Source organism: Giraffa tippelskirchi, chromosome 4 (genome assembly GCF_054371585.1).
Source record: "Giraffa tippelskirchi isolate mGirTip1 chromosome 4, T2T-mGirTip1v1.2.pri, whole genome shotgun sequence".
NCBI classification, from domain to species: domain Eukaryota; kingdom Metazoa; phylum Chordata; class Mammalia; order Artiodactyla; family Giraffidae; genus Giraffa; species Giraffa tippelskirchi.
In genome coordinates, this window is record NC_137278.1 from 111424723 (window position 1) to 111447469 (window position 22747).

Here is a 22747-nt window from a genome sequence, read left to right on the forward strand (position 1 = left end):
GTTCCAAAACTGCCAAAAGCATCAAGTTTTACACCTTACTGTATAGAGGAGATGGGGTTTCCAGCTGGCTTGGTGGTAAAGAATATGCCTGCAGTGCAGGAGACAAGGATTTGTCCCTGAGTCAGGAAGATCCCCTGGAGAAGGAAATGACAACCCACTCCACTATTCTTGCCTGAGAAATCCATGGAGCCTGGAAAACTACAGCCCATGGGGTCACAGAAGAGTCAGACACAATTTAGCGACTAAACAACAACACAAGAGGTAACTTCAATTAACATTGAACACAAAAACATTGTTGATGAAAATTAGGCTAAATTAATCCATGCAAAATTGCCTTTCCATCTCTTGGTTTTCATGTCTTTTTTTAATCAAAAAATAAAAAAGGGAGACCTTAACTCTCATTTGTAAACACTACAAAATGTACTTGAAGTCTTTATAATGCATTTGAAATAGCTCTTTGCTGTCTTTTCTTGATCATGACCCTGTCATTCTTACCAAAATCTTGGGAGGCCTTTTAAAGCTATGAAAGTTCTCCATTACTGACTGATGCTTTGAAAATAAATTATAGTTTTTGAAACTGCATTAGTAGAGAAATGGGTGTACATAAGCGGATTACTAGAAAAAATGTTAAATTTGTGAATTTATTATTAGATGCTTTAGAAACATCTCTGATATCCCAATTTCCAAGATTTCTTTCCCTATTATAGGTGGGAAATTTTCAATTTGTGTAAGAATTCTTGATTTTCTGTATTATTACCACAGTAATTTAGTACTTCGGTTTTGACTTGGATATGTATTGTTTCCATTCTTTTATTCTCTATATTATAGATCTAAGGGGGGAAATAATGTCACAGTGAGTATGGTTTTCATTTGGCTCTGGGATTCATTTTTGTTTTAGCTAGTTCTTCTGAAATTTATGTTGATTATAGTTATTAAATATAATTGTGGTGATTGATCTTCTGGGAATGAGAAACTCAGTTTGTTTAAAATTTTATACAGTTTATTACTTTATATTATTTGTAAACAATGCTCATGCTTTCTCTTATTCTTTAGGAAATGTCTATTTCATGTACTCTAAGAAACCATTAATTATAAGATGCAGCAATATTTTATAGACCAATAAGAAAAAGTACTGCAAATTATGTCAAGAAATGGTTTCATATCACTTGAATTTTTATTTTGTACTTTTTGAATGATCATTGACTTATTTAGACAGATTTTATTGTGTATCATTTTCGTGTATGCTAAGGAAAATAAAAGCAAAAGAGAATGGTTAATAAATTACAAAGATTTCTAAATCTGTTCTCAGCTCAGAGTTGACGATACCCATCTTTTTCTTACACACCATTTTCTTTTGTGCCATCAAGAGTGTTCGATAAGGCATTTCTTTAAATATTGTTCCATTAGTGCTTCTAAAATCTTCCAAACTGTTTGACTCTCATTCTGCTAGTTTTGAGTGTATGAGCTTACATTAGAAAGCTTCAGACCAATGCCAGGATTCAGATCTCTTCCTCACATGGCCCTTAAATGATTTGTTACTGGAACATCAATGGAAGTAAGAAGACAGTTGGGTGTGCACAGGCCTGGCTGGCAGTGATAGTGAGATGCTATCGATTACAAGGAAAATAAATCCTCATTTCACAGATGTAAAAACGGGGAGAAAAATGTATTGTGAAAAAAAAATGTATTCACAGTTGAATGTTTTAATCACTGCACTACCAATGAGTCTCCGTGGAACTTTTGTAAACCTGCACAAGAGAGGCCCCCTATCACTCAGCATCGTCAGGTCTTTCACTCCCCCACACACGTCCAGTTATGAATGTAGAGCAGTCTGAGTGACAGCATTCAGCACCTCTGGCTATAAATTCAGATATTCCAGAAACAACTAAGCCTAGTGAACCCACATAGTAGATTTTCCTTCTCATTATGCTTTCTTGATTAATAAGGTACAGATACTCAGATTACTATCAATATTAGTTTTTGTAAGATACTACGTAGTGAAACTCAGAAAGAACTAAAAACCAAGCCAAAGCAAGCAGGACAGACAGAGGGATGGACTGCATGGTGGTCACAAATGTGAGCCCTGGGATCAGCTGCATTTGAAACCCTGACTCTCTTACTTATTAACTCTGTGACAGCTCGCATGCTTCTCCTCTTCTCTATGCTTCACTTTCTTTAAGGGTATTTCATAGCTTCACTGCCTGAAGGAGAGAATCTTATTGGCCTCACTCAGCTTTTCATGCTAAAGAGTGTCATTGGCCTCAGGCCAGCATCTAAGTGAGGTGCTCTTGAATTCAGTTCAGTTCAGTCGCTCAGTCGTGTCCGACTCTTTGCGACCCCATGAATTGCAGCACGCCAGGCCTCTCTGTCCATCACCAACTCCCGGAGTTTATCCAAACCCATGTCCACCGAGTCAGTGATGCCATCCAACCATCTCATCCTCTGTTGTCCCCTTCTCCTCCTGCCCTCAATCCTACCCAGCATCAGGGTCTTTTCCAGTGAGTCAACTCTTCGCAGGAGGTGGCCAAAGTATTGGAGTTTCAGCTTCAACATAAGTCCTTCCAATGAACACCCAGGACTGATCTCCTTTAGGATGGATGATTGGATCTCCTTGCAGTCCAAGGGACTCTCAAGAGTCTTCTCCAACACCACAGTTCAAAAGCATCAATTCTGCAGTGCTCAGCTTTCTTCACCGTCCAATTCTCACATCCATACATGACCACTGGAAAAACCATAGCCTTGACTAGACGGACTTTTGTTGGCAAAGTAATGTCTCTGCTTTTAAATATGCTATCTAGGTAGGCCATAACCTTCCTTCCAAGGAGTAAGCGTCTTTTAATTTCATGGCTGCAATCACCATCAGCAGTGATTTTGGAACCCAAAAAAATAAAGTTTGACTCTGTTTCCACTGTTTCCCCATCTATTTCCCATGAAGTGATGGGACCAGATGCCATGATCTTAGTTTTCTGAATGTTGAGCTTTAAGCCAACTTTTTCACTCTCCTCTCTCACTTTCATCAAGAAGCTCTTTAGTTCTTCTCCCCTTTCTGCCATAAGGGTGGTGTCATCCGCATATCTGAGGTTATTGATATTTCTCCCGGCAATCTTGATTCCAGCTTGTGTTTCTTCCAGCCCAGCATTTCTCATGATGTACTCTGAATATAAGTTAAATAAGCAGGGTGGCAATATACAGCCTTGACGTACTCCTTTTCCTATTTGGAACCAGTCTATTATTCCATGTCCAGTTCTAACTGTTGCTTGCTGACCTGCATACAGGTTTCTCAAGAGACAGGTCAGATGGTCTAGTATTCCCATCTCTTTCAGAATTTTCCACAGTTTATTGTGATCCACGCAGTCAAAGGCTTTGGCATAGTCAATAAAGCGGAAATAGATGTTTTTCTGAAACTCTCTTGCTTTTTCGATGATCCAGTGGATATTGGCAATTTGATCTCTGGTTCCTCTGCCTTTTCTAAAACCAGCTTGAACATCTGGAAGTTCACGGTTCACGTATTGCTGAAGCCTGGCTTGAAGAATTTTGAGCATTACTTTACTAGCATGTGAGATGAGTGCAATTGTGCGGTAGTTTGAGCACTCTTTGGCATTGCCTTTCTTTGGGATTGGAATGAAAACTGACCTTTTCCAATTAGATACTCATTTTTTCCTTAAACTTGCTGCATCCATGGCTGTAAGGGGTGATGGTGTAATCTACAGAGATCCTTTTCCACCATTAGAGTCTGTGAGCAGGATGTTCCAGTGAAAAGGGACAACAGATGGGCAAGCACTGGGATTCATATATTAAGGACATCCTTGTATTCATAACTGACATTTGTAGGACTGAGGTGGAATGTTGACTCTTTATTCAAAGTAAAGCTAAGCAAGCCCATTTGTGTACAATTTGCAGATGTCTATGAGAGATACTGGCTGAGAACCATATTCATAAGCAGAATTCTTCCTGCACCTCTTAGGAGACTTTTGTGATGAAAGACATAGGTAAAATCTGGACATACCTGGATATATTTTGAATCAATATTTTGAAGAAAGATGGCCCACGACCCTGTATGTTTTATGGTTTCATGAAGATAGGCTGCATGCTGTGCTTCCATTTGCTCTAAGTTCTGATAAACAACCTTTTCTCTCTTGCCATTTTATTGGCATTGTCACCAGAAGCCACCTTTCTCCTGCCATGACAGGGGCCATACAATCTCTAGCTGTCCTCTTACTTCCGGCAAGGGAAAGTATATTAAGAGAGAGACGGTACACCTGAAGCCTCGCATTCAAACATTTGCAAACTTGTAGAGGGTTTTGATCATGCTGTGAGAGTTCACTTACTGCCTAAGGATCCTTGGGTTGGGAAAGAATTTAAATGAAGCTTTTGACAGTGGTTTACTTTTTTTTCCCCAAAATCTTTCAAAGTGGATATCATAGGTTGGATTCCCTGGAAAGCTGCCCTGAGTCAGAGGTGGCTTACTGGGGAATGCTTTCTATGTTAAGAGAGTGGTGGAAGAAGACTTAGGCAAGGAGGTTGCTGAAACTGAGATGCAGTTACCACAGCCTTTAGCTGATTCCAGGGGGCGCTTCAGAGATGAACCAAACTAAGACAGGAGGACAGACTTTTCCACCAGCATCCCAGGCACTGGATGTGGGCTGTCCCTGGGCAAGTGGGTTTAAGACTGGGCAAAGCAGTTCCCTTTAGCCAAAGGTATTTCTTGAGGAGAGATTCCTCAGCTTTGAGTTGTTGGCAAGAGCCCTCCCTGAAGTTGAAGACCTCATTCTGAAGTGGGGGGAGGGACACACAGGGCATCTTCTTAGGATTTTCACCTACACTTACAGAAGGTCAAAGGAAATTCTGATGGAATAAAATCACTACATGTTGCCCTCCACCTCAAAAATACATACTAATACATTCTGTGATATCTCCTGGATTCTGTAATAATTTCTGCAAGAATTACTTTCAGTTTGGAGCATTTCTACATTCAAAGACTTTTCTTAGTAATAATATATTTTTCAATATTTTTTGACCTTCTTCTCCTGTTTGCTCTTTAATTTTGCATGCTATTATTACAAAGTGCAATACTTAAATACAGATGGAAATAGTTCTTTCAACAAAAAATCATTATGTTGATGCAGGTTGGTAGACTATGTCACTGTATAAGCCAAGAAATCCATATCAATTTGCAGATCCAGAGATAGACATAATTAAAGTCCTACTAAGTAGAATAAATATAAGAAACAGAGGGAAGTTGTCATGGCAACCAAAAATTCTGATTTTCCTCATTTTATACCACAAATGTATTAGCCTTCATGATACCTTAAAATTTTTTCTACATTCTATTTTACCCAGTCACTATTTTGCATATTATATTTGCTAATCATGTAGCTGAATCCTTCTTTCTAGCAGTTTAGCTTTTTATATTACATCGTAAAGTGTTTTTTTGAAAATCTGGTGTTAGGAAATAAATCTCTTTTTGCAAGGTACAGTTTCCTCAAGAGCAAAACAGTTTTAAAGCTTTTCTCCCTATGCATAATTTAAAACAATTTAGGCTTATAATATGTTGACAATGTAAACATACATTAAAAAAGTGAATATACTACCACAATGTTGACATTTTTAAGTATATCTTTCCAATCTTTTTTTACAAAAAAATCTTATCCAGAAAAATTGGACATACTTTATATAATGTTTAGTCATTTGCATTTTCATCTAATACTATAATATATTTCCTGATTTGTAAATACTTACCTTTAATTTTAATAACATTATTTTATGGATTATCATAATTTTAACCTCTCTGTTAGGTAATTTCTGATCTTAAAATACTACAAGTGAGCTACTATAAACATTCTTATATTAATTCTTTATTGTGAATTTCTAGGAAAAAAAATGAGTGCTTCTATAGACTATGTTCTGTTACTTTGGCCTCTATAAAGTATTTTTCTAAACTATGGTCTTTTACCCATTGTCAAGTTTTTTGTATACTCACTGTCACATCTATATTTATCCACGTTTACAATGAATATATATTAACTTTCAGTTCTTTTACTATTTGTGAAATTAAGCACTGTTGTTTTTTTTTTTCAGGGGCAATATGTATATATTTTATAATTGCTTGTTTGTGACCTCAGCTTTCTTCTGGGGGAGAATTTATTTTTCTATTTAATAATATTTCTCTTGGCATACTCCATGATATTAAATTCCACTTTAACAAACTCAGTAACTATACCTCTAAAATTAATCAATCTCCTTTCTATTAGTAAGGTGACTTGTGTTTTCTATTCACTGGTAAACTTGTGAATAGAAATACAAAATATTTTTCAATTCAAAAGTAAATCATAAAATACCTTTCTAGTACTGATTTAATTGCTTAATAACACTTAAATGTTATTATTGAAGATTAGTGGAAGGAACCTTGGATCAGGCTAAATCTGTGTAGAATAAGTCACTTAATCTCTTCACAATCCTTTTTTTCCCCTATAAAATAAGACCAAGTCACTTTTCAGAGTTGCAGACAGAACTGAGGATATTATACTTAAATATCAATGCCAGCATTTTGGCACATAGTAAATTCTTAATAAATTCATCTTTAGTTTTTATTAGCCTTGTTTAGTATTATTGTATCTCAACAGATCCCTTACTATAGTGATTTTCCAAACAGTTATGAAGCCAATAGTGGTTTGTGAAACTAATAAGCATAACTAGAATTTACTAAAATAGAACAGAATAGAATGGAATATATCAGAATATTTCACACATAGCAAGGGCAAGTTGCTCAATGTGAAATGTGTTTCATATATAACACATAGTGGGAGAGTGTGTATACTGGAGAACAATACACAACGTACTACTTACTAAGGGTTATGGTCCAAAACTCTTTCAAAAAACAAGTTTACTAGATTTTAGTCTCAAAGTGTACATATCCCTTATATTAGTGGCTAGGACACCTAGGTACAAATCTCAACTCCACTAATTGCTACTGTCTATGAACCAATTGGTCTTAGTCTCCTCACCTGTAAAATGGGTGCTAATTACACTTATCTCATGGGAGTAGTGTGGGAACTCTGATTCTCTATATCTAAGCCACATCAAATCCTCAGTAATTGTTGGCTTTTTTTTTTTATCAAGAGTTGAGTAGAACATAAATTTTTTTTCTGAATAAACAAACAAAGTCACATGCACTAAAGTATATAAGAGAATATAAAGTCATCACATTAGTCAGGACTCAATAATTAGCTAGTTTTTATATCAGCAAATGATGCTTCTTCATAAGCATCCTGTTTCCATAAATATGCATTTTCAAGAGCAACATAACTATTCTTAGTTTTGTTATTTACAGACAATATCTCTCAGAATATAAAAGAATAAAAATAAATTCAGCAATTAATTAGTCTTTGTTAGTATATTAGATCCTTAGCTGCCCATTATATCTTTATAACTTGCAAAAGACGTTTTTTTTAAATTTCACGGTGGTATACATTAAGTAAAAAGAAGCATTACCTGTATATTTCTTACATAATCTTTTATGTTTTTGAATCAGAAAAAGTTGGGATAATATCATTGGTTAGTAAGTTACAAGTTTATAGATATTACCTTTTTTAATGAAACACCTTCCAGGTTTAACTTATGTCTGAAAAGGATCTTTTTTGCAAATTACAGAAACATTCATTTATTTCCTTAGCAACAACAGCAAAAAAACCCTGAATAAACTTCAAGGTCATTTTCTACATGTTGATTCTCTTTAACATGCGTTATTTTTCCTATAGCCTTTTAGACCACTCAGCCTACATATAGAAATGTTTTACATTCCAGAATAAACTGGGGAAATATGAAAATGTTTAGCAATCCAAGAGAAAGGACCCAAACATCTGTGTGCACAAAAGCTGTGAACAAGTGTGTAGCCAGTTAGAGGGAACAGCTTAACATCAGGCTCATCCCAGGAATGACATTCCACTTTCAGAACATGACAGAAATTGAGCTGAAACAGGTAATATACCTTTAATTTAATGATGACACTGTTGTACTTAGTTATTTTATTTAGCACAATCATTTCCTTTAAATCCCACAATAAACCATAATTCCTCAAATATCCTCAACTATCCTATGGAGACAAGTAATGATGCATATAGCATCTGGTGATTCTCATAGTAGAGGAACAAATCCATTTTTTAAAACATACAAATATTTCATGCATATGTTTGCATTTGTGTGTGTATGTAATTAAAGTCTTGCTGAGTCACATGAAACGTGAGAGCTAAGGTATCATCAGTATCAACAGTTTCATCTAGGTTGTGCCAACAGTGAAAACAGTACTCTAAATTTTTGCAGGGAGACAAGAGCCAAAGCTAAGCAGAATCAGAAAATCAGGGAAAGCTTCTGAAAAGTGACCTTGAATCAGAAAAAATAAAATTTTTCCACAATCTAGAAAAAATCTGAGCTGCCAAAAAATGTTAGGGATGGAGAGAGGGATAGCTTAATCAACTTGATGATCAATTAATCAATAGAAGAAACAAATTTATATGCCAGACATTGTGCTTAGTTCTTTGCATAAATTAAAACCTTACATACTTAGTATGATTATTCTCCTTTTACAAATGAAGAAACTCAAGAACAGAGAAGCCCTGAACCCCTATCTGTCTGATTCTACCCTCTTAGGATTGTATTAGTAGCTACTAGTGAAAAATTTAGAGCTTTGAAAAGAGAATAATTATAAAATTTGATTATTTGCATATATGTATCAAGCTCAGTTGGTAACGAATCTGCCTGCAACACAGGAGACCCTGGTTCAACTCCTGGGTCGGGAAGATCCGCTGGAGAAGGGATAGGCTACCCACTCCAGTATTCTTGGGCTTCCCTTGTGGCTCAGCTGGTAAAGAATCTGTCAGTAATATGGGAGACCTGGGTTCGATTCCTGGGTTGGAAAGATCCCCTGGAGAAGGGAAAGGCTACCCACTTCAGTATTCTGACCTGGAGAATTCCATGCACTGCGTAGTCCCTGGAGTCACAAAGAGTTAGACAGGACTGGGTAACCTTCACTTTCATGTATCGGGCTCATCCATTATTTCCTTTCAGAAGATCCAAATCTCTAGATTTTGATTAAGATTTTAATAAATCCCATACATTTGAGATTATTCTACTTTCAATTATATTTTCACTAAAGATGAAAGCAGGCATGATTAATTCACAGAAGGCTTGAATTCTATAAAAATCCTTTATCTGTTTTCTCTTTTTAATCCATTTCTTTGCAGCTCAAAAGGGCTTTATTGGTCCATCAGCTTCCCTGCTGAGACCATGAAGTTAGGCCCAGGCCTATTTGTATCTATCTATTTCTGTCCCAAATCATGTACACCGTCACCAGCACAGCCTGAAATCTTACATTATGCAGTAAAAGTGTTAAAGTCCAGAATATGCTTAGATTGGAGAATATGACCCTGTTAGAAGACCTTCCTTCCATTTATATGAGCACTTCTCAAGTACTAAGAGAAATCTAGGCAGGGCAGGTTTCAATTCTTCATATTTCAAAAGATGTATCAATTAAGAAGTTTAATGCTTTGTCGAACGTTATTTAGCTAGTGAAGAAAACTGGAACTGTTTTCTGCATTGAAGGCTAAGATTGTTTCATTGACTACATTTTCTTGGGCTTCAAAATCACTGTGGGTGGTGACTGCAGCCATGAAATTAAAAGATGCTTGCTCCTTGGAAGGAAAGCTATGGCAAACCTAGACAGCATATTAAAAAGCAGAGACATCACGTTGCTGACAAAGGTCCATGTAGTCAAAGCTATGACTTTCCCAGTAGTCGTGTACAGATGTGAGAGACCATAACGAAGTCTGAGCACTGAAGAATTGATGCTTTTGAACTGTGGTTTTGGAGAAGACCTTTAGACAGCAAGGAGATCAAACCAATCAATCCTAAAGAAAATCAACCCTGAATATTCATTGAAAGGACTGCTATTGAAGCTGAAGTTCCAATACTTTGGCACCGGATGTGAAGAACCGACTCATTGGAAAAGACCCTGATGCTGGGAAAGATTGAGGGCAGGAGGAGAAGAGGGTAACAGAGGATGAGATGGTTGAATGGCTTCATCGACTCAATGAACATGCGTTTGAGCAAACTCTGAAAGCTTGGCATACTGCAGGCAATGGGGTCACAAAGAGTTGGACAAGACTGAGCGACTAAACAACAAACCTTAAGGATTAATTCTTTACTATTTTGGAGATAAACATTTAAAGTAATTGAATAAATTTAATAAAATAGTTCAATAATATAATCAAGCCAAATAAACTAAAATAATTAGACAAGTCATGTTTTATCATCAGTGCCTTGATATAGTCAATCATGTCACATTTACAGTGGTCAAAAATTCACCCAGCAAGACAGGTGAATTATTGGTCATGGTATTATCTATGGTAAATGTAAAAAAAAAAAAACCTGGGAGGAAAGCATACTATCAATAAATGAGATTCAAAAATTAATTTCTGTATAACATTCAGGAATCTTGGAGTATCAATATTACAATAGTATTCTTTACAAACATTTTAAAATTGATTAACATTTTGAATGTACGCTATCATTTATCAGCAGTTTTAATATAAATATTTCATCTCATCTTTCCTTATAAAAAAAACAAAATGTTTAGAGTACAGAGCATGTATGTCATCAATAATTGTTTCATGTGCATTTAAGTAAGACATGGGTTAAAGAGTTAAATCTACACAGCAAATAATTGCCTGTATATGTAACTAAGAGATTTGACAGTTTCATTCTATTGTTAGGAGAGAATGCTTTCAATAACTATGTATGGCCTCATCTTCTGGGGAAGAACCTTCGCTGTGGTTCCATAAATATTTCATGAGCCAACATAAAGTAATATGCTAATGACATGCTATTTACCCAGCAGGTGTGCCCTCTCCTGTCTTTTCATCTCTAGAATAGCTCTAACCCTGGGTCAGGTAAGCCATTCTGAATTGTGCTTTTTTTGCTTCCCTCCCCTCACAGTTTCAGCTGAACCTACAATGGTGAGCGAGAGTCATCATGAGGCGCTGGCAGCCCCGCCAGTCACCACTGAGGCGACTGTTCTACCACATAATGCCACAGAGCCAGCCAGTCCCGGGGAAGGAAAGGAGGATGCCTTTTCCAAGCTGAAGGAGAAGTTTATGAATGAGTTGCATAAAATTCCATGTGAGTATTACATATTGTTACTTGTGTAAAAATATATGGTTGAGAATCAATTTACCCATTAGAAGCAAAAAGCAGAATTCCTCTTAACATAAGCGTAACTGTGATTTTTTTTTTATTGTTAGAATGGTAGTATGTCAAAAATAAAATGGTATATTCTCGGAAATGGAGTATTCTAAAGTATTAAAATATACTTAATAAATGAAAATCCAATTTATAAAGAAAACTATCTTGTGTTTAATGTAGGTGGGTTCTTTTTATCTTCTTCAATGTCTCTCTCTCCAGAGAATATTAATGTTTATGGGTTATGCCGTCTGTATTTTTGATCTTTATTTATGAAATTATTCCATTGTAAAGATTATTCCTAAACAATAACAAAAACATACGTTCCCATTATTACAAATTTGGTTTTCTTTCACTCATATGTTAATATTTCAAAAATGTTTGCACAATTTTTAACATTTTCTTTGTGGTCATCTGGAAAGAAAACATAAACTGGACCTAAGTTTGAGTGTGTGTAGCACTAAGTCCAATCAATGGCATTTAATTTAAATCTTAAATTACAGGTTGGTCTTTTCTATTGAAATATAAACATTTACTAGACACTTATCTGGGCTTCCCTGGTGACCCATACAGTAAAGACTGCACCTACAACTCAGGAGACCTGGGTTTGATCCCTGGGTCAGGAAGATCCCCTGGAGAAGGGAATGTCAACCCACCCCAGTATTCTTGCCTGGGAAATCCCACGGAAAGAGGAGCCTGGTGGGCTACAGTCCATGGGGTTGCAAAGAGTTGGACATGACTGAGTGGCTAAACACACAGATACTTATCTAGTGTCTAATGGGAACGTAGATTTTGGCCCTCACAAAAGAAATAATCAATAAGGAGGCAAATGTATATGGTCCATCATGGAATAATAAATAATATATGGAAAACAGGAGAGTAAAGTGGGAAAGGCAAAGAGGTAAAGGGTGAAAGGTTATTATTTGCTTGGATGAGCTGAGCTGATTTCCTTTGTAAGGAAACCTGGAGGAGAAAGTTCTAAGACCTGTGAAATACAAGGACCCTTGGGCAAGAAACCACCTGGAACAGCAAGGAACTCAGTGTGCCTTTGGTGGAATAAAGCAAAGTAGAGAATGGCAGAAGGCAAACATGAGGCTCCATGATGTGGAGCCTTGTAAATTATTCTAAGGAAACAGGATTTTACTCTGAATGAAATAAAATGCCTTTAGAACATTTCGAGCAGAGGTATCCCATGATCTGACGTAGGCTTTTCTTAAAAATCAGGCAGCCTGGATGGGAGTTTGAAGGAGAATGGACACATGCATATGTATAGCTGAGTCCCTTTGCTGTCCACCTGAAACTATTAATATCACAAAATTGTTAATCAGCTATACTCCAATATAAAATAAAAAGCTTAAAAATAAATAAAAATTTAAAACTCACTCTTGCTATTGTGTTAAAAAATATGTTAGAGGGACAAGGAGAAAAAATAAAGCAGGTTGTTGCAACAATCTAGATGAGCGATTTACAAAATTCATAAGAGAAAGATTCTATAAGGACAAAATTAAACTGCAAGGAATCTTATCCTCCCTGGAACTAACAACTTGTTGATCTGTTTGCCCACTTTTAATGAATTCAAATACATCTGAGAGATACTCTTAGCACAGTTGTCAGTAATTTCCATTCTCAGCATGAAGATTCATAACCTAGGGAAGATGGAGATGGTCCAGTAGAGCGAGCCCTAAAGGGGAAACACAGGCTCTCAGGTTCTCGTTCTTTCTCTGCTGCTGAGCTAATGGATTGATTCAGCTAACTTTTGATATGACTTTGAAGTCATAACTACAGGGCAAAAACTAAATGCATCTATCATGAGGGCAAACTCTCACTTGGCTATTTTATCAAAATGCTTGCTTTAAAAGAAATGTGCTAGAGGGAAGCAGAGAAAGCAATGACTAACACCAAATCAAATGTATATTCTGCCTTGTCCTCAGCATCATTTCCTTCTCTGGAGGAGTAAACAATATGAGAGGCAATGGCAGCGTTGATAACAGTGGAATTTCATGTTCCCCCAAAATACCCATTCTCTCACTTTCTTTAGGCTGTCACCCAATGTCATCTTCTTAATGAGGACTTACCCAACCATGCTATTCAAAATTATAATCCATTCACCCCATCCCAACTTCATCAGCATTTCCTGTCCTCTCCCCCTTACTTTATTTCTCACTGTATTACTTAACACCATCTGAAATGCTATGTATTTTATTAATGGTTTTTAAATTGTTCTGGCTCTCTTCAAAATTATATAACCTCTATGAAGGGAAGAATGTGGGTCTGTTCTATGCATAGTTTCACCCCTGGTGATCCTTAATATATATAGGGCACTCAATTTCTATTTGTCAAGTGAATGAATGAATGAATCAATGTTGATTTGGCTTATATCCTGAACCTCCACTCTTAGATTTTGAGGCTTTAAAAGGCTGAAAATTTAAAGCATATGAAAAAATTTTAAGGTGAAAAACAAGGTCCTCCTGTATGGCACAGGAAACTATATTCAATACCCTGTAATAAACCATAATGGAAAGGAATATGAAAAAGAGTGTATAAATATGTATTACTGAATCACTTTGCTGTACTGTAGAAATAAACACAACATTATAAATCAAGTATAATAAATTTTTAAAATTTGATTTCTAACACCAAAGAAAGCATCATTTCAATGCTTGACTGTGTCATTCATATTGAAAAAACAAGCTGTTTCCATATTTATAGTGATAACTTTATCTTTTAGCCTTTTCCATTTAGCGCCATCTATACTTTATATTTTCCTCCCTGTTCATCAACAGCGGAAAATATCTGTGCAACTCTCCCATTTTCTTTCTCTTGGCTAAACTTATTTCATTCCTTCCTCCCAAGCCACTATCCCATTCCTGTATTTCTTTCTTAGGCACTGGAAATCAGATCAAGTAATCAGTCTTCCTCTGTGGAGATTTACTTTTGACCAGCAATCTAAAATAATAGAAGGTCAGAGAATCTAGGTAACATCTCTAGAAATGTGATGCTGCTAACCCTCTCCTTGATATTTGTAATAGGGAAAAAACAACTGAAATACCTAAAATTTTAAATGGTTTGGCAAATAACTTTAGAAAAACTAAATCATAAATACAGCCACACAGCTTTATGATAAATATGCAACTGCATATTTTACACTTTCATTTTAATCCATCACAATTTTTACTGCCTGTATAATTGAAATTTCTAATGGGATTTATACACAGGGAGCAACACTCCACAGAAATGAAACATATTCCCTAAATCAAACTCCTTTAGGAACATATGTTACATAAAGGTTATCACTTTTGACTTGGCATAATATGGTGTGATGCTAATGACAGGTAACAAATTAGAATATTAATTGATTTCTGTCTCTGAACTAAATCTTGGCTATCTGGCAGATGTGTTTTTTTGCAAAATTGATAGCAAACAGCTTTAGTCTGTCACTTGAAATTCCCACTTGAGAGAAGAGAAGTGTCACAATGGCAAGGAGTGTGCATGTCATTAGTTTGGTAATCTGCAGAGTCCAGCACGGAGCATATTCAAACCAAACTGCTTGATGATATCATCCTTAATACCGTGGGGTTTCAAATTAAAAAAAGGAAAAGGAAATGGTAAATTCTGAGCATTTTTATCTTTCCATTCATTCTGCACACTGTTATCTAAATGAAGCAGACAAGGTTTTGCAGAATGCTTCTTTATTTTGCAACTTTGATTTTAATATGACTAGGGCCATGGTTGGTTTGTAAAGCATGAACTCGTGTCATCCATATAGCTGTGATTAAGGTTTTGATATTCATGAGCTTCTTAAAGTCAAGTGCACCTTTCCTGAAGTACAGCAGAAAACCAAATAGCCAGAACTCGATTCTGAGTCTAGAATAAGAGCAAGTGGGCTGAGAGTAGTTATGTAATTCATGTAGAAATACTATTGGGTAGACAGTTTAACACAGGATTTAGAAACACAAGCTCTGGTTACAGACTGCATGGGTTCAGCTCTGACCTCTGCCATATTCTATGTGACCTGGAGAAAGTGACTTCAACTTTCTGTGCTTCAGTTTCTTCTGGTATAAGATGGGGATTAAAAATAATATTTCCATATAGAGTTGTTGGATAGAGGCATCAATGCATATGAAGTGCTTAGCGGAGTGTCTGGCACAGAGTAAGCATCCCGTAAGTGTTAGCTATTATTGGAGTCAAACTGTCGTTTTTAACGAATCTATTTCTCTTTTGGCAAAGCCCTCCGTTCAGGTCAGACAGACACCCAAGTTGAGAAAATTCCAGAAACTCTGCACCCAAATATTCAAGCATCACATTCTTCAAACCCATTCCAAGGATGCCTGATATAGGAAAGACAAATTCCCTCTTGGTGTTTCCTCTTTGCATCATCTCTAATTTTCTTTTCTTTTGTCATGTCATTACCGTTCCTTTTAGCCTACAGGTATGCTCAAAGTTCACATATTTGCAAGTGAAACTCTGTGCATTGTATGTGCTTCGGAAATGTCAGTTTTCTTTGTGCACACACTAAGCTTCTCTTCTTCCTTTACCTCCTCTGTCACCCACCATTCTCACTTCCTCCTTCATATCTACCTCAAACTGAGTGGAAAACACAACCCTGACATCTATTTCTTCAACTCCCACTAACAACTCAGCTCCTTCCACTCTGATTTCCATCCATCAAGTACAGGTAAAATGGTCACCAGATACTTCTTTTTGCAGTTATGAGGGTGACTTTCAACCTTCATTTGGTCAGATATTTCTGCATCATTATTACAATCAGCAGTCGTGATCTGAAAAATCTTGATTTCCCAAGAGTCAAATCTCATTTCCTCATCTTCCTTCCTTCCCTCCTTATTCTCTTTCATTGACTGGTCCTCCCTTTTCATTGTCTTTCCTACCCTTTAGTGGTAGAGGTCACAGTTTACAGGGTTCCATTTTTAATCCTGTTCCAGTCTTATTCTACATGCTCTCCCTGGACCATCTCACTCCCTAGCTATTCAGGTAAGAAATCTCACTTTTATCCTTGTCTCCCTGATCTATTGCAACTCTAGTTCCATACCTGCATTCATTTAAGTCCTGTTAAATCTCCTTTAAAAAACTGCTTAAAATCAGTCGGCAATTTGCTTTTCTCTCTTCCTGTATTCCCTTTCCCCATTAACCCTGACCCATTTTTTAATTACTCAAGAACCTGTTCAAATGTTACCATTTGGACAAGAAGTTCTCTCATTTCCAAAACAGAATTGAGTCATCCTGCAAGCTCTCAAAGCTCTTCATCTACACTGCTCAGAGGCAGGTACAATTTCTCACACACATTCATATCCCCCATACTCTGAATGTATCTGCCACCAAGCTAGAAACAACAGTATAGGTATTACAATATTATAGATATTAACATTATACCAAATACTGTGATTCTCATGCCATGCTTGGAGAAACTATGATCTAGAAAGCAATCGTTTTCAAACCTTTTTAGCCAAGGATCCCTTTGTTCAAATAAAATACTGTACAGAAACCTATGTACAGCAAGGCAGAGCAGCCTTGGTGAGTTAAAGATATCTTCCTCACTCACCCTCCCAAGATATACCAGCAACAACAAAGACACCTGACTGTATGGAACACAATTTGAAGGCAGTGGCCTGAACAAACACTGAGTATATCAATGTTATCCCTCACAGCAATAACCAGTGAAACTCAACAACCAGTAGTGGTATAATTGGTTAAACATGGCAAAAGCTGAGGAAAAATGCAGTCCAGTACTTTTTTCCCTCATGGGGCTGCAGAATGGAAATAATGTTATTGCCATCTATTAGTGTTAAGAATACAGTGTTAATTCAAGAAGATATTTTCAAGAAACATAAGAGGAGAATCCTTAGTAGCATAGGAAGAAAAATAATTATTGTAACAATTGCCAGTGTTCACTGAGCACTTTGCAGGGAAGCGTGGGATATGCATTCTGTAAAATCGACTTCCATTCTGCCCTATAAAATCTCTACTAGGAGAGAATGATTATTATCCCTCTTTTTTTATGGATAAGAAATCTGAAGCCTAGTAAGGCATATATGGTGGAGGTTGTAGATCAGGCTGTGTCAGGTAAAAGCTCTGCACTTTTGTGATTATGCCTTCACAGAATATCACGAAGACTGCAAATCACCTCTACTATTATTTATCTCAACTGACTAGAAACTCTTAGGACTCCATGTGCCTATTCAGAGACACTTGTTGATATTTGATGTTCATCTTTGTTATTCATCTTAATGACTAAATAATTGGAAAACAAGTTTAATACTAGTTGAGTTTCTCCTTGGAGAAGGAAATGGCGACCCACTCCAGTATTCTCGCCTGGAGAATCCCATAGACAGAGGAGCCTGGTGGGCTACAATCCATGGGGTTGCAAAGAATCGGACACGACTGAGCGACTAACACTAACACTTGGCTTTAAAGACAAGTGTTTATTCACTTTATTTATATTTCTGCATTTCTTTTACTGGACTCACTCTGGTATATTGTGCGAATAATCTATTACTATCTAAGTACTAAGAGTTAGAGTCTGTTGCATTGTAGAAATTAATTTCTCAGCTGTCATCCACTCACTCAACTTCAGCTCTCATCTGCTGACTCAGTTGTGCTCACACTTGAGAAAAGTACTGGCTAAGATGTTAAGTGAAATTATTCATTGTTAGCCTCTATTGAATTGAAATATCTATGAGAAAACAGTTACAGTGCAGATGAGTGTTATCTTCAGTGCTTTGCAATATTGAGTGACTCCATCAGTGCAATGCTGAAGGAATCTGCGTGGGACAAGGACACTTAGAGATAAGGGTGGTATTTCATCACAACACAGTGTAGTGATTCATGCTTTCATGCTTATGCACAATAAACATTTTGATTTAGTTATATCATTTCTCAGGTTTAATTCTGATTCAACATACATGAAGTGAATATGTGTATATGTATATACAGTGTGAATACAGTGTGTGTGTGTGTGTGTGTTAATGGTTACCATGGAAAATAGTTCTAGTCAGTTTCATTCTTAATAGAGTTGACACTGCCCCCTACAGGCTGTTGTGAATATTTGTTGGGCCGTTTTTAGTGTGCTGAAAGATGGGCATGAGGGGCAGCTGCTTGCATTTACAGGCCCTGGGCCAAGAACCTAAACATCTTCCAACATTTGAGACAGTCTCACACAATTAAAAACTCTCCCCATTCCACACATATTTCACAGTCTCCCTGGGATATGCATAAGAAAGGAACCCCTGATTTGAACCTGGAACAATTTGACGTACAACGTGAAAGTGTTTTTGCAAGGATCTGATATAAGCTGAATAGTCTAGCTCTTATTCTGATGTCTGCCTCTGAACTTTCTTTTGCTCCTGACTTTTTGCGAAATTTCTGTCTTCTTTCTCCAAATCCAAATGTCCCTTTTAGCAGTTGTAAGCATTTGATCACTTCATTGGGACACTAGTAAAGTTTTGAAGTTCTGAAGATTTTTACAATGAAATGTGAATTATATAAATTACTCTATTATTTCTCCTGTATTATAGTTAGCACACTATATTGATTTGTAAAGTTTATGTAGGTATGTTGTATCAGCTATTATTTATACTATGAGTAAAAGGATTATTATAAAATAATTGCTTTAATACTGATTTTAAAGAGCAAGTATGTAATCTGACCATCAACATCCTATATTCAATATAGAAGCCTAACAAAATTATATGCTACTGATGCTGTTTCAGGAAAGTTGTTTAAATGTGTCCTTGAATTTTGTTTCCCTCTTGGAAGCCTATTATGCAGAAAATTCCCCCAAGAAATGCATGCCTTTAAAATGAACTAGTGCTGTGAGATTTTATAAGCTTCCAAAGTATGGGTAATACAAAGTAACACTAAGCACATTAAGCCACCAAGTAAATTAAGATCTCAGGAAGTTTCTAGACCTTATTTAGCTACATTCCATTAGCATTTCAAAGATATTAACTAAACACACCTAAGAAAAATAAGGGGAGTGAACAATACTTTGGACATATATTAATAATAGCTCAGGAGTCACCTTGCTGAAATACTGTACAAATAGAAAAATAAATGTTTAAAATTATTTTTAAATACATTTCTCACCACATGGCAGTTGCATGTCAAACTACAGGCTGTGTTTTCACTTAGGGAAGTCTGACTACAAATGCAAATCTACAAAGGAAACAGCAAAACGAAAGAAGCTGAGAGACTGCTGTTTTCTCCTCACCCTAATGACTAGGTAGATCTTTAATCGCACTGCTGACTTGTCAGGTTTGTGCCGGTTTCCATTAAATAGGATAAAGAATTTACAAGCAGAAACCAGAGGGAAGTTATGTAGTGTGCCATCACCTTTTTAACACTCAGCTTTATTTTTCTTTGTTTTGATTTTCATTCCTGAGAATATTATCATAAAAGGTTTGAACTTGTTATCATCTGAGTCCACGTGCCTCCCCAGTCTGCCTTTTAAGTGAACTTAGATAACTTAGAAATAAAGATGAAGAAGACAGTGGCCCTTTTGAACATTGCCTCACCAAGCAACACTTTCATTGAAACCACTGTCCCGGAGGAGTCTCAAAATCACTTCAACCCTCCACCTTTTCAAGCTTTTTACATACAAACAGGTTTTTTTTTACGCCACTGCTGCTGCTGCTAAGTCGCTTCAGTCGTGTCCAACTCTGTGCGACCCCATAAACGGCAGCCCGTCAGGCTCCGCTGTCCCTGGGATTCTGCAGGCAAGAACACTGGAGTGGGTTGCCATTTCCTTCTTCAACGCATGAAAGTGAAAAGGGAAAGTGAAGTCGCTCAGTCGTGTCTGACTCTTCGCGACCCCACGGACTGCAGCCTACCAGGCTCCTCCGTCCACGGGATTTTCCAGGCAAGAGTACTGGAGTGGGTTGCCATTGCCTTCTCCGTTTAAGCCACAGTAAGCTACAAATAATAGAAATATATTTGACTAATAATTATGCCATTTATGGAAAGGAGTGTGCACCTGTCCAAAGAAACTCAGAAAAGAGCCAGGATCTCAAGGTAATAAGCCTTAATTTATGGAGTTACATGGTTTGATGCCTTGAAAATAAAATTTTATGACAATAATTTTCTTTATAAGGATATTGATCAGATTCTTTAAAATCAGTAAACTACTGCAATAGATTAAAAACACTGCTATTAAATAAATTTTACCCCCTAAATACTTCTGTACACTTCAGTAGCCTTAAATTTTAAGGCTTTGACCATAATTCTGAGTTAGTCACTCAGAGACTCTGGCCCAATGTTAGTTGTTGTTGTTCAGTCACTGAGTTGTGTCTGACTCTTTGTGACCCCCACAGACTACAGCACACCAGGCTTCCCTGTCCTTCACTATCTTCCAGAGTTTGCTCAAACTCATGTCCACTGAGTCAGTGATGCCATGCAACCATCTCATCCTCTGTTGTCCCCTTCTCTTCCTGCCCTCAATTTTCCCAGCATCAGGGTCTTTTCCAATGAGTAAGTTCTTCTCCTCAGGTGGCCAAAGTATTGGAGCTTAACCTGCTTTAGTGGAATATTGTTTGCTATAATAAAAGGCCAGAGTGTGAGCTCTAGAGTTGGTCTGCCTGGGGTCAAAGTCGCAATTCTGCTGTTACTACTATGTAACCTTGAGCAAATCATTTAATCTCTCTGTAAAATGATGATAATCATAGTACTTACTTCTGGGAAGTTGTCTGAATTATAATATGGGACATATTCAAAATTCATAAACTTCTAATGTTTATTTTATATAACTCCCACTATGTTCTAGGCTGGTATTCCATTCTTAGGAACTAAACTAAAGCACATCATTTTAACTTGTTTGGGCCTCAATAGCATTACAGACTCAGAATTTTTCTACCAGTTGCTATTGTTCAGTCACCCAGTCATGTCTGACTCTTTGAGACCCCATGGACTGCAGCACGCCAGGCTTCCCTGTCCCTCACCATCTCCTGAAGTTTGCCCAAGTTCATGTCCATTGCCTCGGTGATGCCATCCAGCCATCGCATCCTCTGACACTCTCTTCCCCTTCTGCCCTCAATCTTTCCCTGCATCAGGGACTTTTCCAATGGGTCAGATGACCAAAATACTGGAGCTTCAGCTTCAGCATAAGTTCTTCCAAAGAGTATTCAGGGTTGATTTCTCTTGAGATTGACTGATTTGCTCTCCTTTTCTACCAGGAGGACTTCTAAATTAAAGTGTCTTAGCAAGACATTGACAGCATTGTAATTTGATATTGTTTTTGCCTCATCCTTCCAGCCTCATCTCCACCTATTCACTCTCACACAGTTTGTTTTGGCAATACAGAGACCCTTAGCGTTACAGAGTTTATCATCCACATTGTCGCATGCTTCTAGGTCTTTGCCCAAACTCACTCCTCTACCCGAAATGGCTGGGTGGCCCCTGCTGGTCTAGCTGGACTATTTCTAGTTATGCTTCAGAACTCTATTCTTTTTTAAAGGTCTTCCTGTCCTCACGCTCCCCACCTCATGATCTACTATTCATCAGCAATTCTCCCTCTGTAATAGGTCTGTGCTTTACATATGTTTATAATTTTTACTTCCTGTTTACTTACCTGTTTTCTTTCCTAATACCAACCTCTCTCAATACCAACCAATCTACGTGAGCTCAAAACACTGTCTTTTCATCTTTTTGTCTCAACCTTTTGTCTCATCTTTTTGTCTCACAAAACTTGGCTCATAGTAGGTAAAATTATTATTCTATTTTAGCTCAAAAGATCCTAGGTAATTATATTAACAAGAAAAGGACTTCCAGTCATAGATACAGAGTACAGACTGGCAGAGCCCAGAAGCAGGAAATCAGTCAACCATGACTGACTAATGGAGAAGTAAGTTACAGCATGGTGACTGTAGTTAATAATACTGTATTGCACATTTGAAAGTTGCTAAGAGACTAGATATTAAAAGTTCTCATCACAAGAAAAAAAATTGTAACTGTATATATGATGAGTGTTAACTAGATTTATTGGGGGTGATCATTTCATAACATACACACGTACTGAATCATTATGTTATACACCTGAAACAAATACAGTCTTATATGTCAATTATATCTCTATTAAAAACAGGAAAGCACTTCCAAAGGGGTAATTACAGAAAGGTGTAATAATAACAATAATCACATTCAAGGTCAAATTCAACATTACATTGAACTAAAGATCCCCGACCCTCCAGAGCTCTTTTACTTTACCCTAAACCACTCAGCTCTTCACAGCCATGTTGTCTCGCCTTTTTCTCTCCCTTTCCTCAGCCTTTGTCACCCCATGTTTTCTGTCTTCCTTGCCTGTGTTGTATTAAAATGTTAGGAACTAACTAATTCTCTTTGGCCAGTCTGATTCAGCTCAGAGATACAAATAGCTACCTAATTGGTCCTCAGAGTACACAGTTCTCCCTACAAACATTTTTGTTCAAGTGGAGACCTGGGATTTAACACTAGTTTCATCTTTCAGTTTTAAAACTAATGTATTGTATTGCAATGCCCAGGAAAAAAGATG

The 22747-nt window shown here is 36.9% G+C and overlaps 1 protein-coding gene across 3 annotated transcripts in view; it reads left to right on the forward strand.

The window, feature by feature from the left end:
- The window catches only part of SYT1 (synaptotagmin 1), a 607838-nt gene that overhangs the window by 372755 nt on the left and 212336 nt on the right, over positions 1-22747 (forward strand). For all 3 annotated transcript variants that reach the window (XM_081593169.1, XM_081593170.1, XM_081593172.1), the window contains one exon: positions 10990-11172. In XM_081593169.1, coding sequence (XP_081449295.1) covers positions 11007-11172 — 166 coding nt within the window. In that variant the 5' untranslated portion in view covers positions 10990-11006. The remainder of the gene's footprint in view (positions 1-10989; positions 11173-22747) is intronic.